General features: G+C 44.4%; 1 protein-coding gene across 1 annotated transcript in view; it reads left to right on the top strand.

Annotated features, from left to right (window-relative positions):
- The window catches only part of LOC120037981 (ATR interacting protein), a 47,064-nt gene extending 34,613 nt beyond the window's left edge, over positions 1 to 12,451 (top strand). The window contains exons 12-14 of the mRNA XM_038983928.1: positions 3,963 to 4,049; positions 8,149 to 8,428; positions 12,004 to 12,451. Of these exons, the coding sequence (XP_038839856.1) occupies positions 3,963 to 4,049; positions 8,149 to 8,428; positions 12,004 to 12,077 (441 nt within the window). The 3' untranslated portion in view covers positions 12,078 to 12,451. The remainder of the gene's footprint in view (positions 1 to 3,962; positions 4,050 to 8,148; positions 8,429 to 12,003) is intronic.
- Positions 12,452 to 14,142: the final 1,691 nt, after the last annotated feature.

Genomic DNA, 14,142 nt, shown 5'->3' on the forward strand with positions numbered 1-14,142 from the left:
TTTATACAGGCTGTCTGTCTGTTTATACAGGCTGTATGTCTGTTTATACAGGCTGTATGTCTGTTTATACAGGCTGTATGTCTGTTTATACAGGCTGTATGTCTGTTTATACAGGCTGTATGTCTGTTTATACAGGCTGTATGTCTGTTTATACAGGCTGTATGTCTGTTTATACTGGCTGTCTGTCTGTTTATACAGGCTGTATGTCTGTTTATACAGGCTGTATGTCTGTTTATACAGGCTGTATGTCTGTTTATACAGGCTGTATGTCTATCTGTTTATACAGGCTGTATGTCTATCTGTTTATACAGGCTGTATGTCTATCTGTTTATACAGGCTGTATGTCTATCTGTTTATACAGGCTGTATGTCTGTCTGTTTATACAGGCTGTATGTCTGTCTGTTTATACAGGCTGTATGTCTGTCTGTTTATACAGGCTGTATGTCTGTCTGTTTATACTGGCTGTCTATCTGTTTATACAGGCTGTCTATCTGTTTATACAGGCTGTATGTCTGTTTATACAGGCTGTATGTATGTCTGTTTATACAGGCTGTATGTATGTCTGTTTATACAGGCTGTATGTCTGTCTGTTTATACAGGCTGTATGTCTGTTTATACAGGCTGTATGTCTGTTTATACAGGCTGTATGTCTGTTTATACAGGCTGTATGTCTGTTTATACAGGCTGTATGTCTGTTTATACAGGCTGTATGTCTATCTGTTTATACAGGCTGTATGTCTATCTGTTTATACAGGCTGTATGTCTATCTGTTTATACAGGCTGTCTGTCTGTTTATACAGGCTGTATGTATGTTTATACAGGCTGTATGTCTGTTTATACAGGCTGTATGTCTGTTTATACAGGCTGTATGTCTGTTTATACAGGCTGTATGTCTGTTTATACAGGCTGTATGTCTATCTGTTTATACAGGCTGTATGTCTATCTGTTTATACAGGCTGTATGTCTATCTGTTTATACAGGCTGTCTGTCTGTTTATACAGGCTGTCTATCTGTTTATACAGGCTGTATGTCTGTTTACACAGGCTGTATGTCTGTTTATACAGGCTGTATGTCTGTTTATACAGGCTGTATGTCTGTCTGTTTATACAGGCTGTATGTCTGTCTGTTTATACAGGCTGTATGTCTGTCTGTTTATACAAGCTGTATGTCTGTTTATACAGGCTGTATGTCTATCTGTTTATACAGGCTGTATGTCTATCTGTTTATACAGGCTGTATGTCTATCTGTTTATACAGGCTGTATGTCTATCTGTTTATACAGGCTGTATGTCTGTTTATACAGGCTGTATGTCTGTTTATACAGGCTGTATGTCTGTTTATACAGGCTGTATGTCTGTTTATACAGGCTGTATGTCTGTTTATACAGGCTGTATGTCTGTTTATACAGGCTGTATGTCTGTTTATACAGGCTGTATGTCTATCTGTTTATACAGGCTGTATGTCTATCTGTTTATACAGGCTGTATGTCTATCTGTTTATACAGGCTGTATGTCTGTTTATACAGGCTGTATGTCTGTTTATACAGGCTGTATGTCTGTTTATACAGGCTGTATGTCTGTTTATACAGGCTGTCTGTCTGTTTATACAGGCTGTCTGTCTGTTTATACAGGCTGTCTGTCTGTTTATACAGGCTGTATGTCTGTTTATACAGGCTGTATGTCTGTCTGTTTATACAGGCTGTATGTCTGTCTGTTTATACAAGCTGTATGTCTGTCTGTTTATACAGGCTGTCTGTCTGTTTATACAGGCTGTATGTCTATCTGTTTATACAGGCTGTATGTCTGTCTGTTTATACAGGCTGTCTGTCTGTTTATACAGGCTGTATGTCTATATGTTTATACAGGCTGTATGTCTGTCTGTTTATACAGGCTGTATGTCTGTCTGTTTATACAGGCTGTATGTCTATCTGTTTATACAGGCTGTATGTCTATCTGTTTATACAGGCTGTATGTCTGTTTATACAGGCTGTATGTCTGTTTATACAGGCTGTATGTCTGTTTATACAGGCTGTATGTCTGTTTATACTGGCTGTCTGTCTGTTTATACTGGCTGTCTGTCTGTCTATACAGGCTGTATGTCTGTCTATACAGGCTGTATGTCTGTCTATACAGGCTGTATGTCTGTCTATACAGGCTGTATGTCTGTTTATACAGGCTGTATGTCTGTTTATACAGGCTGTATGTCTATCTGTTTATACAGGCTGTATGTCTATCTGTTTATACAGGCTGTATGTCTATCTGTTTATACAGGCTGTATGTCTATCTGTTTATACAGGCTGTCTGTCTGTTTATACAGGCTGTATGTCTATCTGTTTATACAGGCTGTATGTCTGTCTGTTTATACAGGCTGTATGTCTATATGTTTATACAGGCTGTATGTCTGTCTGTTTATACAGGCTGTATGTCTATCTGTTTATACAGGCTGTATGTCTATCTGTTTATACAGGCTGTATGTCTATCTGTTTATACAGGCTGTATGTCTGTTTATACAGGCTGTATGTCTGTTTATACAGGCTGTATGTCTGTTTATACAGGCTGTATGTCTGTTTATACTGGCTGTCTGTCTGTTTATACAGGCTGTCTGTCTGTTTATACAGGCTGTATGTCTGTCTATACAGGCTGTATGTCTGTCTATACAGGCTGTATGTCTGTCTATACAGGCTGTATGTCTGTTTATACAGGCTGTATGTCTGTTTATACAGGCTGTATGTCTGTTTATACAGGCTGTATGTCTATCTGTTTATACAGGCTGTATGTCTATCTGTTTATACAGGCTGTATGTCTATCTGTTTATACAGGCTGTCTGTCTGTTTATACAGGCTGTATGTATGTCTGTTTATACAGGCTGTATGTCTGTTTATACAGGCTGTATGTCTGTTTATACAGGCTGTATGTCTATCTGTTTATACAGGCTGTATGTCTATCTGTTTATACAGGCTGTATGTCTGTCTGTTTATACAGGCTGTATGTCTGTCTGTTTATACAGGCTGTATGTCTGTCTGTTTATACAGGCTGTATGTCTGTCTGTTTATACAGGCTGTATGTCTGTCTGTTTATACAGGCTGTATGTCTGTCTGTTTATACAGGCTGTATGTCTGTTTATACAGGCTGTATGTCTGTTTATACAGGCTGTATGTCTATCTGTTTATACAGGCTGTATGCCTGTCTGTTTATACAGGCTGTATATCTGTTTATACAGGCTGTATGTCTGTCTGTTTATACAGGCTGTATGTCTATCTGTTTATACAGGCTGTATGTCTATCTGTTTATACAGGCTGTATGTCTGTTTATACAGGCTGTCTGTCTGTTTATACAGGCTGTATGTCTGTTTATACAGGCTGTATGTCTGTCTGTTTATACAGGCTGTATGTCTGTCTGTTTATACAGGCTGTATGTCTGTCTGTTTATACAGGCTGTATGTCTGTCTGTTTATACAGGCTGTATGTCTGTCTGTTTATACAGGCTGTATGTCTGTCTGTTTATACAGGCTGTATGTCTATCTGTTTATACAGGCTGTATGTCTATCTGTTTATACAGGCTGTCTATCTGTTTATACAGGCTGTCTGTCTGTTTATACAGGCTGTATGTCTGTCTGTTTATACAGGCTGTCTGTCTGTCTGTTTATACAGGCTGTATGTCTGTCTGTTTATACAGGCTGTATGTCTGTCTGTTTATACAGGCTGTATGTCTGTCTGTTTATACAGGCTGTATGTCTGTCTGTTTATACAGGCTGTATGTATGTCTGTTTATACAGGCTGTATGTCTGTTTATACAGGCTGTATGTCTGTCTGTTTATACAGGCTGTATGTCTGTTTATACAGGCTGTATGTATGTCTGTTTATACAGGCTGTATGTCTGTCTGTTTATACAGGCTGTATGTCTGTCTGTTTATACAGGCTGTATGTCTGTTTATACAGGCTGTATGTCTGTTCTCTATTACCAGGTGGTGCGTTTCCTGACCAGTCTGTTCAATAGGAAAGCGTCCACGTGGAGTGTGTTTGTTGAGTCGGCCTGTCAGTGCCACAGTGAGGTAAGAAGCAGAGCTGTTTGTCAACGGTATAGAAATAGAATGAATAGATTGGGGTATTGGAACGTCTCACCATAATGACCTGAATGGGGGACGCCGTTGGAACCTCTCACCGTAATGACCTGAATGGGGGACGCCATTAGAACCTCTCACCATAATAACCTGAATGGGGGACGCCATTGGAACCTCTCACCATAATGACCTGAATGGGGGACGCCATTGGAACCTCTCACCGTAATGACCTGAATGGGGGACGCCATTGGAACCTCTCACCGTAATGACCTGAATGGGGGACGCCATTAGAACCTCTCACCATAATGACCTGAATGGGGGACGCCATTAGAACCTCTCACCATAATGACCTGAATGGGGGACGCCATTGGAACCTCTCACCATAATGACCTGAATGGGGGACGCCATTGGAACCTCTCACCGTAATGACCTGAATGGGGACGCCATTAGAACCTCTTACCATAATGACCTGAATGGGGACGCCATTAGAACCTCTCACCGTAATGACCTGAATGGGGACGCCGTTGGAACCTCTCACCGTAATGACCTGAATGGGGGACGCCGTTGGAACCTCTCACCATAATGACCTGAATGGGGACGCCATTAGAACCTCTCACCATAATGACCTGAATGGGAGACGCCGTTGGAACCTCTCACCATAATGACCTGAATGGGGGACGCCGTTAGAACCTCTCACCATAATGACCTGAATGGGGACTCCATTGGAACCTCTCACCATAATGACCTGAATGGGGGACGCCATTAGAACCTCTCACCGTAAAGACCTGAATGGGGACGCCGTTGGAACCTCTCACCGTAATGACCTGAATGGGGGACGCCATTGGAACCTCTCACCATAATGACCTGAATGGGGACGCCATTAGAACCTCTCACCGTAATGACCTGAATGGGGACGCCGTTGGAACCTCTCACCGTAATGACCTGAATGGGGGACGCCATTGGAACCTCTCACCATAATGACCTGAATGGGGACTCCATTAGAACCTCTCACCGTAATGACCTGAATGGGGACGCCGTTGGAACCTCTCACCGTAATGACCTGAATGGGGACGCCGTTGGAACCTCTCACCGTAATGACCTGAATGGGGGACGCCGTTGGAACCTCTCACCATAATGACCTGAATGGGGACGCCATTAGAACCTCTCACCATAATAACCTGAATGGGGACGCCATTGGAACCTCTCACCATAATGACCTGAATGGGGGACGCCATTAGAACCTCTCACCGTAATGACCTGAATGGGGGACGCCGTTAGAACCTCTTACCATAATGACCTGAATGGGGGACGCCGTTAGAACCTCTCACCATAATGACCTGAATGGGGGACGCCATTAGAACCTCTCACCATAATGACCTGAATGGGGGACGCCATTAGAACCTCTCACCATAATGACCTGAATGGGGGACGCCATTAGAACCTCTCACCATAATGACCTGAATGGGGGACGCCATTAGAACCTCTCACCGTAATGACCTGAATGGGGGACGCCATTGGAACCTCTCACCGTAATGACCTGAATGGGGGACGCCATTGGAACCTCTCACCGTAATGACCTGAATGGGGGACGCCATTAGAACCTCTCACCATAATAACCTGAATGGGGGACGCCATTGGAACCTCTCACCATAATGACCTGAATGGGGGACGCCATTGGAACCTCTCACCGTAATGACCTGAATGGGGGACGCCATTGGAACCTCTCACCGTAATGACCTGAATGGGGGACGCCATTAGAACCTCTCACCGTAATGACCTGAATGGGGGACGCCATTAGAACCTCTCACCATAATGACCTGAATGGGGGACGCCATTGGAACCTCTCACCATAATGACCTGAATGGGGGACGCCATTGGAACCTCTCACCGTAATGACCTGAATGGGGACGCCATTAGAACCTCTTACCATAATGACCTGAATGGGGACGCCATTAGAACCTCTCACCGTAATGACCTGAATGGGGACGCCGTTGGAACCTCTCACCGTAATGACCTGAATGGGGGACGCCGTTGGAACCTCTCACCATAATGACCTGAATGGGGACGCCATTAGAACCTCTCACCATAATGACCTGAATGGGAGACGCCGTTGGAACCTCTCACCATAATGACCTGAATGGGGGACGCCGTTAGAACCTCTCACCATAATGACCTGAATGGGGACTCCATTGGAACCTCTCACCATAATGACCTGAATGGGGGACGCCATTAGAACCTCTCACCGTAAAGACCTGAATGGGGACGCCGTTGGAACCTCTCACCGTAATGACCTGAATGGGGGACGCCATTGGAACCTCTCACCATAATGACCTGAATGGGGACGCCATTAGAACCTCTCACCGTAATGACCTGAATGGGGACGCCGTTGGAACCTCTCACCGTAATGACCTGAATGGGGGACGCCGTTAGAACCTCTCACCATAATGACCTGAATGGGGACTCCATTAGAACCTCTCACCATAATGACCTGAATGGGGACGCCGTTGGAACCTCTCACCGTAATGACCTGAATGGGGACGCCGTTGGAACCTCTCACCGTAATGACCTGAATGGGGGACGCCGTTGGAACCTCTCACCATAATGACCTGAATGGGGACGCCGTTGGAACCTCTCACCGTAATGACCTGAATGGGGGACGCCGTTGGAACCTCTCACCATAATGACCTGAATGGGGACGCCATTAGAACCTCTCACCATAATAACCTGAATGGGGACGCCATTGGAACCTCTCACCATAATGACCTGAATGGGGGACGCCATTAGAACCTCTCACCGTAATGACCTGAATGGGGACTCCGTTGGAACCTCTCACCGTAATGACCTGAATGGGGGACTCCATTAGAACCTCTCACCATAATGACCTGAATGGGGGACGCCATTAGAACCTCTCACCATAATGACCTGAATGGGGGACGCCATTAGAACCTTTCACCGTAATGACCTGAATGGGGGACGCCGTTAGAACCTCTCACCATAATGACCTGAATGGGGGACGCCGTTAGAACCTCTCACCATAATGACCTGAATGGGGACGCCATTGGAACCTCTCACCATAATGACCTGAATGGGGGACGCCATTGGAACCTCTCACCGTAATGACCTGAATGGGGGACGCCATTGGAACCTCTCACCGTAATGACCTGAATGGGGGACGCCATTGGAACCTCTCACCGTAATGACCTGAATGGGGGACGCCATTAGAACCTCTCACCATAATGACCTGAATGGGGGACGCCATTGGAACCTCTCACCATAATGACCTGAATGGGGGACGCCATTGGAACCTCTCACCATAATGACCTGAATGGGGGACGCCATTGGAACCTCTCACCATAATGACCTGAATGGGGGACGCCATTGGAACCTCTCACCATAATGACCTGAATGGGGGACGCCATTGGAACCTCTCACCATAATGACCTGAATGGGGGACGCCGTTAGAACCTCTCACCGTAATGACCTGAATGGGGACGCCATTAGAACCTCTCACCGTAATGACCTGAATGGGGGACGCCATTAGAACCTCTCACCATAATGACCTGAATGGGGACGCCATTGGAACCTCTCACCATAATGACCTGAATGGGGGACGCCATTGGAACCTCTCACCGTAATGACCTGAATGGGGGACGCCGTTGGAACGTCTCACCATAATGACCTGAATGGGGACGCCATTGGAACCTCTCACCGTAATGACCTGAATGGGGACGCCATTGGAACCTCTCACCATAATGACCTGAATGGGGACGCCGTTGGAACCTCTCACCGTAATGACCTGAATGGGGGACGCCATTATGATCATTGGAACCTCTCACCGTAATGACCTGAATGGGGACGCCGTTGGAACCATTCTATTCATTCTAGTTCTATAGTCAGAGCTTTGGAGAGTTGGTCAACCAACGTGCCTTTTGGTGTCTGTCATGGAAATTCTAATCTGTTGTCATGGAAATTCTAATCTGTTGTCATGGAAATTCTAATCTGTTGACATGGGATTTTTTTTGTGTCTAAGAGTAGGAACCCTTGATTATATATAAACATCTTCTGACCGTGGTTGTCTCTCTGTGAGCAGGTAGTGAAGACCACGGTGGTGCTACTCCACAGGCAGTGGCTGGACCTCCGGGGCCGAGTGGAGGGGAGCCCTGGGGGCGAGGCGGCGATCCAAAGCCCAGCGTGGTGCTCCTCCCCTGGGGTTGACCTGCTAAGGGAGGCTCTGATGCTGCTCCACTGGCTCTTCCTCAACAACAGTAGCTTCTCAGAGCACTGCCTCCCTGTCCTCCACATGTATGATCAGATGATTCCTGCCATGAGAGACACCTTCAGGAGGATTCCCCACCTCTCAGAGAGTGAAGGTAGGTAGTGGGAAAACTATGTCCCGCGGGCCACATCCCCCCCCCCCCCCCCCCCCACACACACAAATATTTTTTTATAGGTTTTGTAAAATAAAATATACGCTGAACAAAAATATAAACGTAAAATGGAAAGTGTTGGTCCCATGTTTCATGAGATGAAGAAAAAAAAGATCTCAGGGATTTTCCATACGCACAAAAATACTGTGCACAAATGTGTTTACATCCCTGTTAGTGAGCATTTCTCCTTTTGCCAAGATAATCCATCCACCTGACAGGTGTTGCATATCATGAAGCTGATTAAACAGCATGATCAAAGATGGCGCCGACAGACAGCTCTGATTCCAGCTCCTAAAGCAACTTTGCAGTATTTAGTTTTTTTTGTGTGTTATTTCTCACATCAAATTAAATCAAATTTCATTGGTCACATACACATGGTTAACAGATGTTATTGGTCACATGGTTAACAGATGTTATTGGTCACATGGTTAGCAGATGTTATTGGTCACATGGTTAGCAGATGTTATTGGTCACATGGTTAGCAGATGTTATTGGTCACATGGTTAACAGATGTTATTGGTCACATGGTTAGCAGATGTTATTGGTCACATACACATGGTTAGCAGATGTTATTGGTCACGTGGTTAGCAGATGTTATTGGTCACATACACATGGTTAGCAGATGTTATTGGTCACATGGTTAGCAGATGTTATTGGTCACATACACATGGTTAGCAGATGTTATTGGTCACGTGGTTAGCAGATGTTATTGGTCACATGGTTAGCAGATGTTATTGGTCACATGGTTAGCAGATGTTATTTGTCACATGGTTAGCAGATGTTATTGGTCACATGGTTAGCAGATGTTATTGGTCACGTGGTTAGCAGATGTTATTGGTCACATGGTTAACAGATGTTATTGGTCACATGGTTAACAGATGTTATTGGTCACATGGTTAGCAGATGTTATTGGTCACATGGTTAGCAGATGTTATTGGTCACATGGTTAGCAGATGTTATTGGTCACATGGTTAGCAGATGTTATTGGTCACATGGTTAACAGATGTTATTGGTCACATGGTTAGCAGATGTTATTGGTCACATGGTTAGCAGATGTTATTGGTCACATACACATGGTTAGCAGATGTTATTGGTCACATGGTTAACAGATGTTATTGGTCACATGGTTAGCAGATGTTATTGGTCACATACACATGGTTAGCAGATGTTATTGGTCACATGGTTAGCAGATGTTATTGGTCACATGGTTAACAGATGTTATTTGTCACATGGTTAGCAGATGTTATTGGTCACATGGTTAGCAGATGTTATTGGTCACATGATTAGCAGATGTTATTGGTCACATACACATGGTTAGCAGATGTTATTGGTCACATGATTAGCAGATGTTATTGGTTACATACACATGGTTAGCAGATGTTAATGCGAGTGTAGCGAAATGCTTGTGCTTCTAGTTCCGACAGTGTAGTAATATCTAACAAGTAATCTAACAAATTCACAACGACTACCTAATACACACAATGTAAGGGGATGGAATAAGAAAATATAAATATATGGATGAGCAATGGCCGTGTGGCATAGGCAAGATGCAGTAAAATACAGTGTATACATACGAGATGAGTAATGTAGGGTATGTAAACATTATTAAAGTGGTGTTATTTAAAGTGACTAGTGATACCTTTTATTAAGTCCATTAATTTAAGGGGCCAGAGATTTGAGTCAGTATGTTGGCAGCAGCCTCTCTATGTTAGTGATGGCTGTTTAACAGTCTGATGACCTCGAGACGAAGCACTCCCCCCATCCACATCGACGGGACCGCAGTGGAGAAGGTGGGAAAGCTTCAAGTTCCTCGGCGTACACATCACCGACTAACTGAAACGGTCCACCCACACAGACAGCGTGGTGAAGAAGGCGCAACAGCGGCCTCTTCAACCTCAGGAAGGCTGAAGGATTTCGGCTTGGCTCCTAAGACCCTCACAAACTTGTGTAGATGCACAATTGAGAGCATCCTGTCGGGCTGTATCACCGCCTGGTTCGGCAACTGCTCCGCCCGCAACCGAAGGGCTCTCCAGAGGGTGGTGCGGTCTGCACAACACCTCACCGGAGGGAAAACTACCTGCCCTCCAGGACACCTACACCACCCGATGTCACAGGAAGGCCCCAAAAAAATCATCAAGGACATCAACCACCCCGAGCCACTGCCTGTTCACCCCGCTATCATCCAGAAGGCGAGGTCAGTACAGGTGCATCAAAGCAGGGACCGAGAGACTGTAAAACAGCTTCTATCTCAAGGCCATCAGACAGCCATCACTAGCCGGCTACCTCCCGGTTACTCAACCCTACATAGACATGGAATCACTACTCAACTTTAATAATGTTTCCATACTGTTTTACTCATTTCATATGTATTTTACTGTATTTTAGCCACTCCGACATTGTTCATCCTAATATTTTTCTATTTGTTAATTACGTTTTAGTTTTAGATATGTGTGTATTGTCGTGACTTGTTCGATACTACTGCACTGTTATAGTTAGGAACACAAGTCTTTGGCTACACCGTAATAACATCTGCTAAATATGTGTGTGTGACCAATAAAAATTTGATTTGACACAGGTGCACCTTGTGCTGGGGACAATAAAAGGCCACTCTAGAATTTGCCGTTTTGTCACACAACTCAATGCCACAGATGTCTCAAGTTTTGAGGGAGCGTGCAATTGGCATGCTGACTGCAGGAATATCTACCAGAGCTGTTGCCAAATAATTAAATGTTAATTTTTCTACCATAAGCCGCACAAACACATGTATGGCGTTGTGTGGGCGAGCGGTTTGCTGTTGTGAACAGAGTGCCCCATGGTTATGGTATGGGAAGGCATAAGCTACGGACAACGAACACAATTGCTTTTTATCAATGGCAATTTTAATGTGCAGAGATACGATCCTTCATCCGCCGCCGTCACCTCATGTTTCAGCATTTCGTAAGGATCTGTACACAATTCCTGGAAGCTGAAAATGTCCCAGTTCTTCCATGGCCTGCATTCTCACCAGACATGTCACCCATTGAGCATGTTTGGGATGCTCTGGATCGACAGCGTGTTCGTTCCCGCCAATATCCAGCAACTTCGCCCAGCCATTAGAGGACTGTGACAACATTCCACACGCCACAATCAACAGCCTGATCAACTGTGCATATGAGATGAGGCAAATGGTGGTCACACCAGATACTGACTGGTTTTCTGATCCACACCCCCACCTTTATTTTTAATGGTATCTGTGACCAACAGATGCATATCTGTATTCCCAATCATGTGAAATCCATAGATTAGGGCCTAATGAATTTATTTAAATTGACTGATTTCCGTTTATGAACTGTAACTTTATGAAATTGTTGCGTTTTATATTTTTGTTCAGTAATTATCATTTTTTAAAACACTTTGTCCAAAAAAGGTTTGACCTTACATGTACCTGGCCAGTTATACATTGAGTGTCTCCTCTTTTCTTGCAATGATCCTTTTATGTGTCCAGTTTCCTGTGTAACTCGTGTATTCTGTTTTGTTAGAATTGGCTTTGGATGAGATTTGTCGTCCCGAGTCTGAGGATACTGAAGATATGGACGTAGATACTGGCTCCTGACCTGTTGTTCCTTCTCTGGTTCTGCATCGGAGTAGTGTTCAGTTGCCCCTAGACGCTGATCTTGGATCAGTTTTTGCATTTCCCCCCACTAATGGTTAAGGTTAGGAGGGGGAAGATAACTGAATTGACCCCAGCCCTGCTATGTACAGCGTACCAACTGGGACCAGCGTCCCAACATAGTGCACTACTTTTTACCAGAGCCCTGTGGGCTACAGTAGTGCACCGAAAAGGGTCTTAATTGGGACGCAGATAATATCTTGTTGGTTTTTCCGAGGAAATGTCGACTGTTCTTGATATTGGAATGTGAAAATATTCTGTGATTTACTGTATTGAGCTTTTATTTGAATCCATTAAATAACATCAGTGTTTGCAAACAACAATTGTCATTTGTACTCAGTGTGTCATTGTTATGCCATGTTTGGTTGTCTGTTCCATATGCGCGTAGGTATCACAATGAGAATACTGGAGGAGACGAGAGCACCAACAGATCTGGGACCAGGGATAAATAAGGATACAAGAGTTGGAAAAACAAAACAAAAAAAACATTTATTTGTCATTGTAGCAAAATGGCATTTAATTCCTGATAACATTTTAAAACTACACAGCATGTCATTTACTCAGTCGAACAAGCAGCACGCTAAAGCAGATATGGCTGACGACCTGAAGTCACACATGAACAACAGATAAAGGCTGGTATCCTGTCACAGCATGAGTCATAATACCCCCATCTGAATATATATTGAGTCACACCAGGGTAAGTCTACACGAAACACAGCCCTTATTTTTTAAGTGTTTCTAAAATCCCCCTATGGGGAAACACGAATGGAACCATTTCCCTGTTTGACAGCTAGGTTTTATGGGTATTATGACACATCCAATGTGGGGCTCTCAAACTCAACTCTGGACCTCAAAGCCAGTTCTACTGCATTTTCATTGTTCCCCTTCTAAAATCAGGGACTGATTTAGACCTGGGGACACCAGGTTCCCCTCTAATCAGGGACTGATTTAGACCTGGGGACACCAGGTTCCCCTCTAATCGGGGACTGATTTAGACCTGGGGACACCAGGTTCCCTTCTAATCAGGGACTGATTTAGACCTGGGGACACCAGGTTCCCCTCTAATCAGGGACTGATTTAGACCTGGGGATACCAGGTTCCCCTCTAATCAGGGACTGATTTAGACCTGGGGACACCAGGTTCCCCTCTAATCGGGGACTGATTTAGACCTGGGGACACCAGGTGGGTCCAATTTTTAACGATCAGGTAGAACAGAAAACCAGCAGGCTCCGTCCCTTCGTAGGGTCAAAGTTGAATACCCCCTGACATGGATCGAAACACGTGTGACGCGGACAAAACAACCCTGGGCAACAAGTTCTAACAACGAGGGTCGTGTGGTGGGGAACAGGAGGGAGACCCTGGGCAACAAGTTCAAACAACGAGGGTCGTGTAAAAAAAGGGGTGCAACAGCATACCGAACGCAGACAGAAATACAACCAATAGCAGCCGACATGATCCTTTAGTCCCAACATGTCAGAAGCATGTATGTTCTACACTGCGTATTTCTACCTGACCTTTCCAGACCCTGACTTCACAGATACAGTGTAGGAAAACCAGGGGCTGGCTCCCAAAAAATAGTGCACTGCTTTTGACCAGGGCCAATAGGAACTCAAAAGTAGTGCACTTATATATAGGGAATAGGGGGCTATTTGGGATGCAGTTTAAGGAAGATTATCGACAGAGAAGAGGTCACTCGGATAAGTACAAAAAAAGTATGAATGTATGTACTTGTAAGTCGCTCTGGATAAGAGCGTCTGCTAAATGACTTAAATGTAATGACTTAAATGTAAATAAAGACATTTTTTTTTAAAGCATTACATTTCATTTGAAGGCTGGTAATGTTTCCATCCAGCTTGGTTCACCTGCAAGGCTTGGTACAGAATGATTTTTACATGATCTCACAGCATGAGTGGAGAAACAAGGCATATTGTGGAGGTTTTAACATTCTTTAGAACAGTTTACGTCCTAAATGGCACCCTATTCCCTACATAGGGCACTACTTTTGAGT

This window comes from Salvelinus namaycush, unplaced genomic scaffold (genome assembly GCF_016432855.1).
Source record: "Salvelinus namaycush isolate Seneca unplaced genomic scaffold, SaNama_1.0 Scaffold20, whole genome shotgun sequence".
NCBI lineage: Eukaryota > Metazoa > Chordata > Actinopteri > Salmoniformes > Salmonidae > Salvelinus > Salvelinus namaycush.